Source organism: Octopus sinensis, linkage group LG13 (genome assembly GCF_006345805.1).
Source record: "Octopus sinensis linkage group LG13, ASM634580v1, whole genome shotgun sequence".
Lineage (NCBI taxonomy): Eukaryota > Metazoa > Mollusca > Cephalopoda > Octopoda > Octopodidae > Octopus > Octopus sinensis.
The window spans coordinates 21,949,424-21,965,209 of record NC_043009.1 but is presented as its reverse complement, the minus strand read 5'-3'; the positions used below and the strand labels follow the sequence as shown (position 1 = coordinate 21,965,209).

Sequence of the window (15,786 nt, the reverse complement as noted above, 5' to 3'; positions counted from 1 at the left end):
TCTGCTGCCCTAACCACTGGGCCATTGCACCTCCTTTCATCTTTACAAAGTTGATAAACTAAAGTACCAGTAAAATACCAGGGTTCATATAATTGATTGTCATACACCCCATCAACCCACTCCACACACACACACACACACATAAGCATATATACATACATACACATACATATACGCACATACACACACATAAAAACATACATACACACACATATGCATACACACATACATACATACACATGTTTACATATACATACACACACCTACATACATACACACACACATTTACATACACAACTTTCTGCCCTGGGGGCCTATGTTAGTAGTACTTGTGTTGAGAATCATAATTCACGATGATGATGATAACAATGACAACGATGAGCTGATGTGGCATGACAACGATGGTGATGATGATGATGATGATGATGAAAAATGGCGATGATGATGATGATGATGATGATGATGTTGATGACAAATGGCGATGATGATGATGATGATGATGGTGATGGTGATGATTGTGATGGTGATGGTGATGGTGATGATTGTGATGGTGATGGTGGTGATGATGATGATGATGATGACAGAAATGGCGATGATGATGACGATGATGATGATAGTGATGATGATGATGATGATGATGATGATTATGAAGATGGTGATAATGATGATTATAATGATGATGGTGATGATGACAGAAATGGCGATGATAATGATGATGATGATATCTTGGTTTTGCAGACAGAATCATCTAAATCCTCATCTGTAAATGCAAGGAGATCGGTGCCCAGTGTCAGGATCCTGACCAAAATCGAAAGCCCACGAAGGACATATGGTTATTGGCCAAACCGAAGAAACAAGGTGAGACATATGCATTTAAAGTGTGGTTCTTATGTTGGTGTTGTCGATGATGATGATGGTGTGTGTGTGCATGTATACTTACACGTGTGTGTATATGTGTATATGTATATGTATATATACTCTTTTACTCTTTTATTTGATTCAGTCATCTGACTGCGGCGATGCTGGAGCACTGCCTTTAGTCGAGCAAATCGACCCCAGGATTTATTCTTTATAAGCCTAGTACTTATTCTATTAGTCTCTTTTGCCGAACTGCTAAGTTACTGGGATATAAATACACCAGCATCGGTTGTCAAGCAATGTTGGGGGGGACAAACACAGATACACAAACATATACACACACATATGTATATATACATATATACGACAGGTTTCTTTCAGTTTTCATCTACCAAACCCACTCACAAGGCTTTGGTCGGCCTGAGGCTATAGTAAAAGACACTTGCCCAAGGTGCCACGCAGTGGGACTGAACTCAGAACCATGTGATTGGTAAGCAAGCTACTTACCACACGGCCACTCCTGTACCTCATATATAGTGAGAAATTTAAAAAAAGCAAAAGATGAAGATAGGTGTGTAAACAACAAACAGATGTATTAGTTTAACGCTCGAGAAGTGAGAAGGTCTTTTACGTTTCGAGCCCATACTCTTTGACAGAAAAGAACACAGAAATAAACAAGGAGAGAAAATAGAAAATGGTTTATGTATATATATGTGTGTGTATATATTTATAAACTAATACTCTGATAAAAACCTGTTCTGAATTCTGTTAATTCCTAAACAATGTGTCAAAGATATTTATTGAATGTTTTTTTTCAGTATTTTTCTCCATTTGTTCTCTCTTGATTTTATTTTATTCCAAAATGTCCATATCTGAAATCCACTAATTGTATATTTTATTTTGTAGGCATTCATTACTGGGAATATTCACAGACAAGTACCTCATACTGGAGGGCAGTATCCCAGTCGGGTACCACACACAGGGGGGCAGTACCCTGGTCAGATACCATATACAGGACAGTACCCTAGCCAAGTACCCCTTGCAAGAGGGCAATACCCAAGTCGAGTACCAAACACTGGAAGACAGTATCCTGTCAGAGTACGAAATAATAGACTTCAATATCCAAGGCTGATACCAAGTAATAGAGCACAGTTCCCTAGACAAGTAATAAACACTGGAGGGTGGTACCCTATTAGAGTACCCAACAATAGGGTACCGTATTCCAATTACTACCCAGAGTACCCTACATATAACCAAGGATATGAAAGAAATTCTCAAACTTTCAATGTTGATCAATCTGGCAAACCTCAATTTGTTTCAGATGTAAGTATCATTTTGTACCCTGGGTTTTTTGTTTTTTGTATTTTGTTCCCCCCACCTCATAAAATTGTATTCCTCTTTTATCTTTTGCTCATTCTGATCATTGGGCTGCAGCCATGCTAGGGGACAACCTCGAAGAGTTTACGTTCTGAGTTCAAATTCTCCCAATGTTGGCTTTGCCTTTCGTCCTTTTGAGGTCAATAAAATTCATACCCCTTCTTCCAAAATTTCTCACCTCGTGCCAAAATTTGGAACAAATTATTACAGTTTTTATTTGTCAACTTTACATTTCATCCTTTTGGGGTCAATAAATTATGTACCAGTTGAATACTGGGGTCAATGTAATCAACTGAATCTCTTCCCCTGTATTTCAGGCCTTGTGCCTATAGTAGAAAGGATCATTATTATTATTATTATTATTATTATTATTATTATTATTATTATTATTATTATTATTATTGTTATTTCATTTATGCACAACAGATTGGACCATTGTAAAAAATTCCTAACATCAGGCTACAATAAGTAACCTTAGATGCCAAGTACCCTCCTAAATATCCTAGCTAACCTGCTTGATCCAGACTGATCTGGACTAAACTGCTTGATCCAGGCTGACCTGGGGCTAATTAAAACTCAATAATAGCTATAGTTAGTTGCAATAATTTATTGTAATTAAATACTTGCCTCAATTACAATTGATGTTGTATATTTCTGTGAAAGCAGCACATGCCATCAAAGTGGCACTGGGGTACAAATATACAAACCCCAATATGCCAATCATGACTACCTGCCTGATAAGGGTACACCAGGCACATGCATCACAACTATATGTACTTGACATGCCGATCTCACATCAGGATAAACAGCACATTACTTGCAGGTGGGGCCCAGTTAGAATTTTTTAGGGTCAAGTAGCCCATCCTGCACAAAAGGTCCCTGAATAAGAATTCAAACAAAACACCCATGTTTCCAGAGGTGAATTATTCAAACCCCAAATAATTCCTCTTAGCACATATCTATGATGCTTCCCCATTACTTCTCCTCATGATCAGAGGTGCACATATTGTCAGCTACTAAGGGACATGCTCAACTGATTAAGGTCAGACAACTGACAAACAAATATGTGGCACTGAAGAGAATATTTGTTGTAGACCATCTTTTCTTTCAAAACAAAACATGTACATGATAATCAGTTAAGAACAGAAGCCACAAGAGCCACTGCCTGGCATTATTATTATTATTATTATTATTATTATTATATTATTATTATATTATTATTATTATTATTATTATTATTATTATTAGTATTATATTATTATTATTATATTATTATTATTATTATTATTATTATTATATTATTATTATTATTTTATATTATTATTATTATTATTATTATTATATTATATTATTATTATATTATATTATTATATTATTATTATTATTATTATTATTATTATTATTATTATTATTATTATTATTATTTATTATTCTTATTATTATTATTATTATTATTATTATTATTATTATATTATTATTATTATTATTATTATTATTTATTATTATTATTATATTATTATTATTATTATTATTATATTATTATTTTATTATATTATTATTATTATTATATTATTATTATTATTATTATTCATTATTATTATTATTATTATTATTATTATTATTATTATTATTATATTATATTATTATTATTATTATTATTATTATTATTATTATATTATATTATTATTATTATTATTATTATTATTATTATTATTATTTTATTATATTATTATTATTATTATTATTATTATATTATATTATTATATATTATTATTATATTATTATTATTATTATTATTATTATTATTTATATTATTATATTATTATTATTATTATATTATTATTATTATTATTAATTATTATTATTATATTATTATATTATTATTATTATATTATTATTATTATTATATTATATTATTATTATTATCTTATTATTATTATTATATTATTATTATCTTATTATTATTATTATTATTATTATTATTATTATTATTATTATTATTATTATTATTATTATTATTATTATTATTATTATTATTTATTATTATTATTCTTATATTATTATTATATATTATTATTATTATTATTATTATTATTATTATTATATTATTCTTATTATTATTATATTATTCTTATTATATTATTATTATTATTATATATTATTATTTTATATATTATTATTATTATTATTATTATTATTATTATTATTATTATTATTCTTATATTATTATTATTATTATTATATTATTATTATATTATTATTATTATTATTATTATTATTATTATTATTATTCTTATTATTATTATATTATTATTATTATTATATATATTATTATTATTATTATTATTATTATTATTATTATTATTATTATTATTATTATTATTATTATTATATTATTATTATTATTATTATTATATTATTATTATTATTAGTATTATTATTATTATTATTATTATTATTATATTATTATTATTTATTATTATATATATTATTATTATTATTCTTATTATTATTATTATTATTATTATATTATTATTTATTATTATTATTATTATTATTATTATTATTATTAATTATTATTATTATTATTATTATTATTATTCGTATTATTATTATTATTATTATTATTATATTATTATTATTATTATATATTATTATTATTATATTATTATATTATTATTTATTATTATTATTATTATTATTATATTATTATTATTATTATTAGTATATTATATTATTATTTTATTATATTATTATTATATATTATTATTATATTATTATTATTAATTATTATTATTATTATTATTATTATTATTATTATATTATATTATTATTATATTATTATTATTATTATTATTAGATTATTATTATTATTATATTATTATTATTATTATTATTATTATATTATTATATTATATTATTATTATTATTATTATTATTATTATTATTATATTATTATTATATTATTATTCTTATTATTATATATTATTATTATTATATTATTATATTATTATTATTATATTATTATTATTATTATTATTATTATTATTAGGTTGTTCCGAAAATAAAGGCCGATTTCAGAAACATAATTTTACTCTGAAAAAATTAGCAATAGAAATGTTTTGATTAGTCATGAGCTGTGAACATCTATGCATCTCTGCCATCAATCAACAAGATTATTTGTGCCTCATTGATAAAAATTTATTGGCTTTGATGCTAAGAAATCTTTGAAAGCTGATTCCACCTCTGGTTTTACCTGAAAGTTTTATCAATTAAAAATGTGTTTAAATGCTTTAAAAATGGTAGTCAGTAGGTGAACGATCAGGAGAATATGGAGGATGTGGTAAAGTCTCGTATCCCAAGTCTGTGAGTTTCTGCAGTGTCATTTTTGCAACATGTGGTTTTGCATTATCATGGAGCAGAATTGGGCCACACCGATTCACCAATGCAGATCTCATTTTTTTCAAGTGAGCATACATTTCAGTGAGTTGATTGCAGTAAACCTCTGCTATAATGCTCTGATTGGCTTCCAGAAAGTAGTAATGGACAACACCAATTGCAGACCACCAGCCAGTCACCATAATCTTTTGCTGATGCAACTTCGGCTTTGGGAAATGTTTGGGGGACTCATCACGATCAAGCTGTTGACCTTATCATTTACAGTTATCATAAAGGATTCACTTTTCATCACAAATGACTGTTCAGTGAAGAAAAGGATCATCTGTGTTTCACAGAAAGAGCCCTGAGCACACTTCAAAATGCTGAACTTTTTGATATTCATTGAGCTCATGCGGTACCCGTTTATCGAGCTTTTTCACCTTACCAATCTTCTGCTGATTGCGTGAGACCGTTGCAATACTGACACCAAGTGCCTGAGACATTTCTCTGACACTTTGATGTGGGTTTTGTTCAACAATTGCTTTCAATTGTTCATTGGCAAGACTGCATGACCATCCTCTACCTTCTGCATCTTCAAGGCTCTCATCACCACTATGGAATTTCTGAAACCACCTTTGTACTGTGGACCCCTCTCCCTATGCTCTGTTGATATTGGCAGCATAAGTGCAATTATTTATTGCTTGCTCGATTAAAAAAATCAATATTTGTTCATAAGGTTTAATTTAGCCTAAACTATGGATTCACAAGAAACACAATTGCAAGCTGCCCAAGAAAGGATGCGCAGATATAAAGCATGGATTAGAGAGGAACAGCAAGAAGATATAATAAAGAGAGAAAAAAGGCAACACCAACAGAGAGATGTGAGGAAATGAATGTAGACAAACATCAAGAATAAAGAAAGCTTAACTATGGATGCTACAAAAAACAAAACATTTTTTCTCTCTTCAATATGTCCTCTTAATTTTTTTCATTCTGTGGAATTTTCATTAGTTATAAATTTTGCATGTACAATCCTCTGTGTATATATTGTTTTGCTTTGTTCTATTCCTCCGTAGGTCTGTCCTGAGATTGATGCTCCAATTCTTATCAATGGGTTACTATGTCCTGATGCCATTGACCGTTTTGGCAGCCACTTATGTTACACCTATGAACATTATTACAAATCTTGTTGCGAAAAATGTCATCAAATGAAAAACAGAGCAGAAATAGGTAAGATGAATTAACTACACACACACACCAATATCTAAGCAGTATCTAAGAATTATACATGTATGTATATAAGTATATACGTGTATACAGACATACACACACACACACCAATATCTAAGTAATATCTAAGCATTATACATGTATATATGTGCATGTGTGTGTATACATGTATACACACACATGCACACACATACACACGCATGCATGCACACACACACACACACACACCAATATCTAAGAATTATACATGTATGTATATAAGTATATACATGTATACAGACACATACACACACCAATATCTAAGCAATATCTAAGCATTATACATGTATATATCTAAATATATACATGTATACACACACGTGCACACATACACACACACACACACACACACACACACACACACACACACACACAACACACACACACACCACACACACATACACACACACAAACACTTGGTTATTTATAGACCATGTAAACTGGTTAACTGGTTCTATGAGCCCTGAGACTTGAGACAGTAATGTCTAGGGAGACGTTGTCACTCAGTCTGCTAGAAATAGCAACCAAATCTTCCTCAAATCTCACTCTCCTGTTTCACAAAGGAAATGTCACATTAGGTACTGCTGATATGAGGAAGCACTGTTTAAATCATACAGCGTCTTAACTAGAAAACTATTTGTTCAGTCAGACAGAACAGAGATAACTAAATAAATGTAACCACACACACACACACACACACACATCACAGGGATATTCATATAATACCTAAGTGAGTTTCTTTCTTTGAGTTAGGATGTGAATATGGAGATCACAGTTCACAGTGTAAAAACCTTCCTGGTTACCAATGTTATGAACACTACAATAGAGCAATCTGCTGTGAAGCATGCAAAAATCACAAGAAGAAACTGAACAGTGCAATCCAAAGTAAGTTAACTTGGCTTGTATCTATTATTATTATTATTATTATTATTATTATTATTATTATTATTATTATTATTATATTACTTTTTTTTCTTCTTCTTTCAAATTTGCTATCATTTCTTGCCGAGTGTCTTCCGACTCCTAGGGCAAAGAAACTCATTGGTAGGCCATTAAACCAAACTCAGTAGTTCATTCATTTTTTTTTTTTTTTAAGTTAAATTAAAATACATGAGCAGCAACAGTTCTCATTGACAATGCTCTTCTCAATACGTGTGATGTACCAGTTAAGACAATCTTTTGCACTTCTTGCAGGGATGGTAAGCCCGGTATCATTTTTAAATAGGTTTCAGTACTTTTTTTTTATCATTCCTAGAGATCCTACAATCACTGGTACTGTAGTCACCTTGAGATGCCACATTTATTATTATTATTATTATTATTATTACTTTTTTTTTCTTCTTCTTTCAAATTTGCTATCATTTCTTGCCGAGTGTCTTCCCGACTCCTAGGGCAAAGAAACTCATAGATAGGCCATTAAATCACCACCATGCCACATTTATTATTATTATTATTATTATTATTACTTTTTTTTTCTTCTTCTTTCAAATTTGCTATCATTTCTTGCCGAGTGTCTTCCCGACTCCTAGGGCAAAGAAACTCATTGGTAGGCCATTAAACCAAACTCAGTAGTTCATTCATTTTTTTTTTTTTTTTTTTTTTAAGTTAAATTAAAATACATGAGCAGCAACAGTTCTCATTGACAATGCTCTTCTCAATACGTGTGATGTACCAGTTAAGACAATCTTTTGCACTTCTTGCAGGGATGGTAAGCCAGGGATCATTCTCATATAATTTTCGGTTCCCTTCTTAATCATTCCTAGTGCTCCTACGATCACTGGTATTGTAACCGCCTTGAGATGCCACATTTTCTCAATTTCAATGAGTAGGTCTTTATATTTTCTGAGCTTGTCAAACTCTTTCGCTGAGATATTATGATCACAGGGGATGCTCATGTCGATCAATAAGCAAACTTTATTGTTTTGGTCTTTCACAACAATATCTGGTTTATTGGCCTTGATGGTTCGGTCTGTATGTACTGGAAAGTCCCACAGAATGGTTACATTTTCTCCTCCAGTTACAGCCTCAGGTGGTGATTATACCACTTGTCGGCAGTTTTGATATTGTAATGCCGACTTATTAGCCAGTGGAGATATTGGCCAACTCTGTCATGTCTTAATTTATACTCCACTGGTGCTAAGACTTTACATCCAGAGATTAGGTGGTCTACTGTTTCAATCATGTCGTTGCAGAATCGGCATTTTGGGTCTGCTCCATTTTTCATCACATTGGCCTGGTAGTTCCGAGTTAATAGGCTTTGATCTTGAGCAGCCAGGATGAAACCTTTGCTCTCTGCTTTTAGCCCTGAGCTCCGTAGCCACTGATGGGTTTGCTTCTGGTCAACATCAGCTTGTTTGCTGCGGGTCACATATTTGCCGTGCAGAGGTTTCTCCTCCCACCTATCAGCCAATTGCTCGTGCGCTTTTTTCATTGCCATCATTTTCACCTTCTTTGCAACAATAGTTGCCGTACTTCCCTCAGGTTGTTCAGTTTGGGTATCCTGCACGAGATCAATAGCAAATTTTTTGCTTTCCTTTATGATAGAATGAAGCTTCTTTCGTCTCTCGTGTATTTTCCACGAGCTTTAGCATCCAGTCATTCGATATTTCGAGATATTTGGCCAGTCCAATTGTGGTTGTTTTGTAAGCTAGTTCAAATTGGATCAGGCCTCGACCTCCTTGGGCTCTGGGAAGGTAAAGGCGATCTACGTCTGCCTTTGGGTGGTGCATCCTATTACAACTCAGCAGCTTGCGTACTTTCCTATCTATATTCTTTACTTCACTCATATTCCAGTTCAACACATTGTAGCTATAAGTAACAACTGGAACTGCTAAGGAATTTATAGCTAACACCTTGTTACGTGCATTTAGTTCAGATTTCAGGACTGCACAAACTCTCCTATAACATTCCTTCCTGATTTTCTCTTTCATGCTTGCATGCTGAATACCAGAGCCTTCATTTATCCCTAAATATTTGTATTTTTGTTCTTGCTCAAGCTCTCTTATGACTGTGTCAACATCTAACACGACTGAATTTGTGGTCTTCACTTTCCCTTTCTGGAAAGTGGCCTTGGCACACTTCTCAAGTCCAAACTCCATCCCGATGTCATCGCTGAATGCTTTCACGGTGCGCAATAGGCCTTCAAGTTCATTATTGTCTTTACCATAAAGTTTTAAGTCATCCATATAAAATAGATGGCTTATTTTTTTATTGGCAATTTTATACCCATACCCTGTTCTGTTTAATTCACTTGTAAGGGGTATTAGGGCTATGCAGAATATTAAAGGTGAAAGTGAGTCACCTTGAAAAATTCCACAGTTGATGTTTATATTTTCTGAGGCAAGTACTCCATTAGAGTGGTATAATTGGAGATTCGTATTCCACAATGACATATTGTGCTTCAGGAAGTTTGAAATCACAGGGGAAATTTTGAAAATGTCCAGCGATCTCAAGATCCATGGATGCGGTATACTGTCGAAGGCCTTTTTATAGTCAATCCATGCGGTGCTGAGATTTCTGCGCTTGTTGTGACAGTTCTCAAGGATCATACGATTGATTAGCAGTTGATCTTTGCATCCGTAAGAGCCTCGGCGGCACCCTTTTTGTTCAATGGGGAAAATATCGTTCTTCTCCATGAATGCATATGTTTTCTCCGCCAGGATAGATGTTAGGATTTTATACGTGGTGGATAGACAGGTTATAGGCCGATAGTTTTTTGGAAGGTTGGTTTCGTTATTTTTTGGGAGTAGGTAAGTAATGCCACTTGCTAACCATTCAGGTATTTTCTTTGGGTCTCTCATAATTCCATTGAGCAGCTGAACTAGCTTACCGTGTGCGCATGGGAGCGATGCGAGCCAGAAATTCGGCACCCTATCTTTACCGAGGGATTTCCAATTATGGGCCTTCGTGAGTGCCTTTCTTAGGTCTGCTATTGTGATGTCTTCCCATGCTTGTTGTTGTAAATTTTGGTAGGATCCTTCAGTTTGTATAATCCAGTCTGCATTTATGTTGTACGTCTTCTTGTCACTCCAAATCCTTTTCCAAAAGTTTTGAACTACTTTCTCCTTCCCTATTTCTCTGTAGAATTTTTGGCATTGGATGTGAACAGCTTATTTTGCTTGTAAAACTTGTTTCTCTTCTCAAATCTTCGTATTCTTTGGGCTTTTGCTTGGACTTTTTGTTTCAGCGTTTCTTTTATTGATATCAGTTCTTCTCTTGGTGAGGATCCAAATTTTCTCTTCATCTTTCTTCCTGTTCTGGATCTTACATCATTTCCACATATTAGTTCATTTAATATTGATATTTCCCCTCTCATAAATTCAATCTCTTTTTCAATTTTACTTCTCCAGGTTTGATTTCTTCCCAGGTTTTGTTTTCTTTGTTTTTTCGGGGGCATACAGCTGGTTTCAATTGCCCTAGCAGAAGCGTAAATAATTTCATTTAACTCAGTAAAATCAGGTTTTAATTATTATTATTATTATTATTATTATTATTATTATTATTATTATTATTATTATTATTATTATTATTATCATTATTATTTTATGTTTGACTTTTGCTTTATATTTGTACACGTTGGCTCCAAGTCTCACCCAGAGACCTCAAGAGGCAACAGGTTGGAAGTTTGTATTGTTGTTATGCCTAGTGTGCCATATATTTGGTTTTGTATTTAGTGTTGTACTAGTGAATGCCTGAAAAAAAAAGAAAGAAAGAAAAGAAAAAAAACGAAAGTTATGTTTGTTTTAAAACTTGAGGTTACATAGAAAGTATTTTGTGTAGGATATGAGCAGTTCCCATGAGCACTATCTTTTGAATTACTGCCATTTTGGGGTTTCCTGGTATCTGAGTTAGGTAGTGATCAGCCCCTTTTGCTATCATTCCCAGGGCACCTATGACAACAGGTATTGTTTTAGTCTTCAGCTTCCACATTTTGCTGATTTCTATTTCAAGACCTTTATATTTGCTCAGTTTTTGGTAGGTCTTGACAGATACGTTTATATCGATTGGGACAGTCATATCAGTGAGGAGGCATGTTCTTTGTTTGAAGTTTTTCAATATGATGTCTGGCCTATTTGCATCTATCTTTCTGTCAGTTTGAATGGGGAAGTTCCAGAGGAGTGAGATGTGGTCATTTTCAAGCACTGGAGGTGGTTTGTGTTCCCACCAGTTTTTTCCACGGGGCAAATCCAGGTTTTTGCAGATTACCCAGTGAATATATTGTGCAGCTCTATCATGCCTGTTGAGATACTCTGTAGGCACTAGAAGACTGCACTTGGAGACAACATGATCAATGGTTTCATTTTGTTGTTGACATACACATGTTGGGCTACTGCCGTTCTTTAATATGTTGGCCTGGTAGTTCCTTGTTGGTAGGCATTGATCTTGAGCTGCTATGATAAACCCTTTTGTTTCAGATTTTAGGCCAGAGGCCATTAACCATTGATGTGTCAGGGCTTTGTCAACATCTGCATTACTCGCTCTCTTTGGGTATTTGCCATAGAGAGGTTTTTCTTGCCATTTATCATTCAGAATATCTAAGGCAGCAGTTTTAGCACGGGTTTTCATGCGCCTAGCTTTTTCTGTACTTGTTTCTTGTATGTCTAATTCCGAAACTTGTTGCATTCGGAATTCACTTAGATATTCCTTTGCCTGTTTTGTTACTGAGTATGACACTTTTTTGTTTTCATGTTTTGAGACAAGTTTTAACATCCAGTCCTCAGAGTTTTTCAGGTAGGTGTCTAGGCCAATTGTAGCAATCTTCATTGTTATTGCCAGTTGTAGAAGTCCACGGCCTCCCTCTTTTCTTGGCAGATAAAGTCGTTTTATATCTGCCTTAGAGTGGTGCATTCTATGCATTGTCAACAGTTTTCATATTTTTCTGTCAAGATTACATATTTCAGTAATTGACCAGTCAACGATATTGAAACTGTAAGTCACTTATTATTATTATTATTATTATTATTATTATTATTATTATTATTATTATTATTATTATTATTATTATTATTATTATTATTATTATTATTATTATTATTATTATTCAGTAGTCTTGTTTTTATAACGTGCTTTCACTGTACTACCGAATACAGCCCTGTCTGCCTTGGATATGTGCTGTGGTTTGTTGTGATGCTCTTATTGATACTGTATTGAAAGTGTTTTACATAGGATGTGTGCGGTGCCTGGTAGTGCTATTTTCTGTATGTTATATATTTTTGCTAGTCTTGATGTTTTTGTTATATATTTGTCTGAATATTTTTTTATCATACATAATGTACCTACTATGATAGGAATTGTTTCTGTTTTTAAGCCCCACATTCGAGTTACCTCTATTTCAAGGTCTTTGTATTTTGAAAGTTTCTCCATTTCTTTTAGAGAAATGTTGTCATCTGTTGGCATTGATACATCATTTAGAAAGTACTTTTCTTCTTCATGATCTCTGACATATTGGCCTTAATTATTATCATCATCATCATCATCATCATTATTATTACTATTATTATTATTATTATTATTATTATTATTATTATTATTATTATATGTTTGACTTTTGCTTTACATTTGTACAAGTGTACAAGTTGGCTCCAAGTCTCACCCAGAGATCTCAAAAGACAAGTTGGAAGTTCATGTTGGTGTTATGTCTAGGGCACCATATATTTGGTTTTGTACTTAGTATTGTACTAGTGAATGTCTAAAACACCATACGAAAATTATGTTTGTCTTAAAATTTGAGATTACATAGGAAGTATTTTGTGTAGGATATGAGCAGTTCCCATGAGCACTATCTTTTGAATTTCTTTTATTTTTGGGTCTCCTGGTATCTGAGTTAGGTAGCAATCAGCCCCTTTTGCTATCATTCCCAGGGCACCTATGACAACAGGTATTGTTTTAGTCTTCAGATTCCACATTTTGCTTATTTCTATTTCAAGATCTTTATATTTGCTCAGTTTTTGGTAGGTCTTGACAGATACGTTTATATTGATTGGGACAGTCATATCAATGAGGAGGCATGTTTTTTGTCTGAAGTCTTTCAATATGATGTCTGGCCTATTCGCATCTATCTTTCTGTCAGTTTGAATTATTATTATTATTATTATTATCATTATTATCATTATTATTATTATTATTATTATTATTATTATTATTATTATTATTATTATTATTATTATTATTATTATTGTTATTATTCTGATGTAAACTCTCAGCCTTTTTTACTGATCATGCTTCAAAAAGTCTTGCAGTTTCAAACAATGAGTTTTTTAATAATAATAAAGCGGTGAGCTGACAGTCATTAGCATGCTGGATAAAATGCTTAGTGGTATTTCACCTATTGCTACATTCAGAGTTCAAATTCCACTGAGGTCGACTTTGCCTTTCATCCTTTCGGGGTCGATTAAATAAGTATCAGTTATGAACTGGGGTCGATGTAATTGACTTAATCCCTTCCCCACTATTTGAGGATTATTATTATTATTTCATTTATGAACAACAGATTAACATTGGGCTACAGCAAGTAACCTTGGATGCCATGTACCTTCCTAAATATCCTAGCTAATCTGCTTGATCCAGACTGATCTGGGTTTAAACTGCTTGATCCAATCTGACCTGAGGCTAATTAAAACTCAATAACAGCTATAGCTAATTGCAATAGTTTATTGTAATTAAATACTTGCCTCAATTACGATTGATGTTGTATATTTCTGTGAAAGCAGCACATGCCATCAAAGTGGCACTGGGGTACAAATATACAAACCCCAATATGCCAATCATGACTACCTGCCTGATAAGGGTACACCAGGCACATGCATCACAACCATGTGTACTTGACGTGCCGATCTCACATCAGGATAAACAGCACATTACTTGCAGGTGGGGCCCAGTTAGAATTTTTTAGGGTCAAGTAGCCCATCCTGCACAAAAGGTCCCTGAATAAGAATTCAAACAAAACACCCATGTTTCCATGTTTAAATGCGCCCTTTTAAATCCTAGCCAGGCTCATGGGCCCGGTTTCCCAGTTTCAATGGCGTATGTGTTTCCCAGCTGGACGGGACGCCAGTCCATCGCAGCGTTATTCCTTTTTGCCAGCTGAGTGGACTGGAGCAATGTGAAATGAAGTGTTTTCCTCCAGAACACAACGTGTCGCCCAGTCCAGGAATAGAAGCCATAATTTTACGATCATGATGCTGACACCCTAACCACTAAGCCACACACCTCCACATTGTAATTAAATACTTGCCTCAATTACAATTGATGTTGTATATTTCTTTTTTAGCACCAGGTTGTGAATTTGGTGATATGTCACCTCACTGTAAATACATTAAGCCTACCACATGTTACCAACGAGACATTGAAAGGATCTGTTGTGAAACTTGTCCCAAGTTCAAAAATGAAAACAATAAAGGTCAGTTGAACAAGGTTTTCCACTCTGGCATATTTGGCATATATATATATATATATATATATATATATCAGGACACAAATAGGGTTTAAAATTTACAACAGCTGCTCTGGTAGAATTTTATTGATGCATTCACAGATTAAATCATAACATATATACCACAATCTTCAGGTAAAATTTTAAACTGATATAAACAAGTATATAAATATAAAGTGATATACAAACTGATATAAATAGGCACAGGAGTGGTTGTGTGGAAAGTAGCTTGCTTACCGACCACATGGTTCCAGGTTCAGTCCCACTGCGTGGCACCTTGGGCAAGTGTCTTCTACTATAGCCTCGGGCCAACCAAAGCCTTGTGAGTGGATTTGGTAGATGGAAACTGAAAGAATCCCATTGTACATACAACCCACACATACATACATGTATGTATGTATATGTGTGTGTGTGTTTGTGTCTCCTTGTCATGATATCACATGATAGTTGTAAATGAATGTCACTGTCAAACA

The 15,786-nt window shown here is 32.6% G+C and overlaps 1 protein-coding gene across 1 annotated transcript in view; it reads left to right on the top strand.

Moving 5' to 3' along the window:
* The window catches only part of LOC115218597, a 114,824-nt gene that overhangs the window by 84,725 nt on the left and 14,313 nt on the right, over positions 1–15,786 (top strand). Inside the window, exons 3-7 of the mRNA XM_029788493.2 lie at positions 739–858; positions 1,765–2,181; positions 6,690–6,843; positions 7,636–7,767; positions 15,152–15,280. Coding sequence (XP_029644353.1) covers positions 739–858; positions 1,765–2,181; positions 6,690–6,843; positions 7,636–7,767; positions 15,152–15,280 — 952 coding nt within the window. The remainder of the gene's footprint in view (positions 1–738; positions 859–1,764; positions 2,182–6,689; positions 6,844–7,635; positions 7,768–15,151; positions 15,281–15,786) is intronic.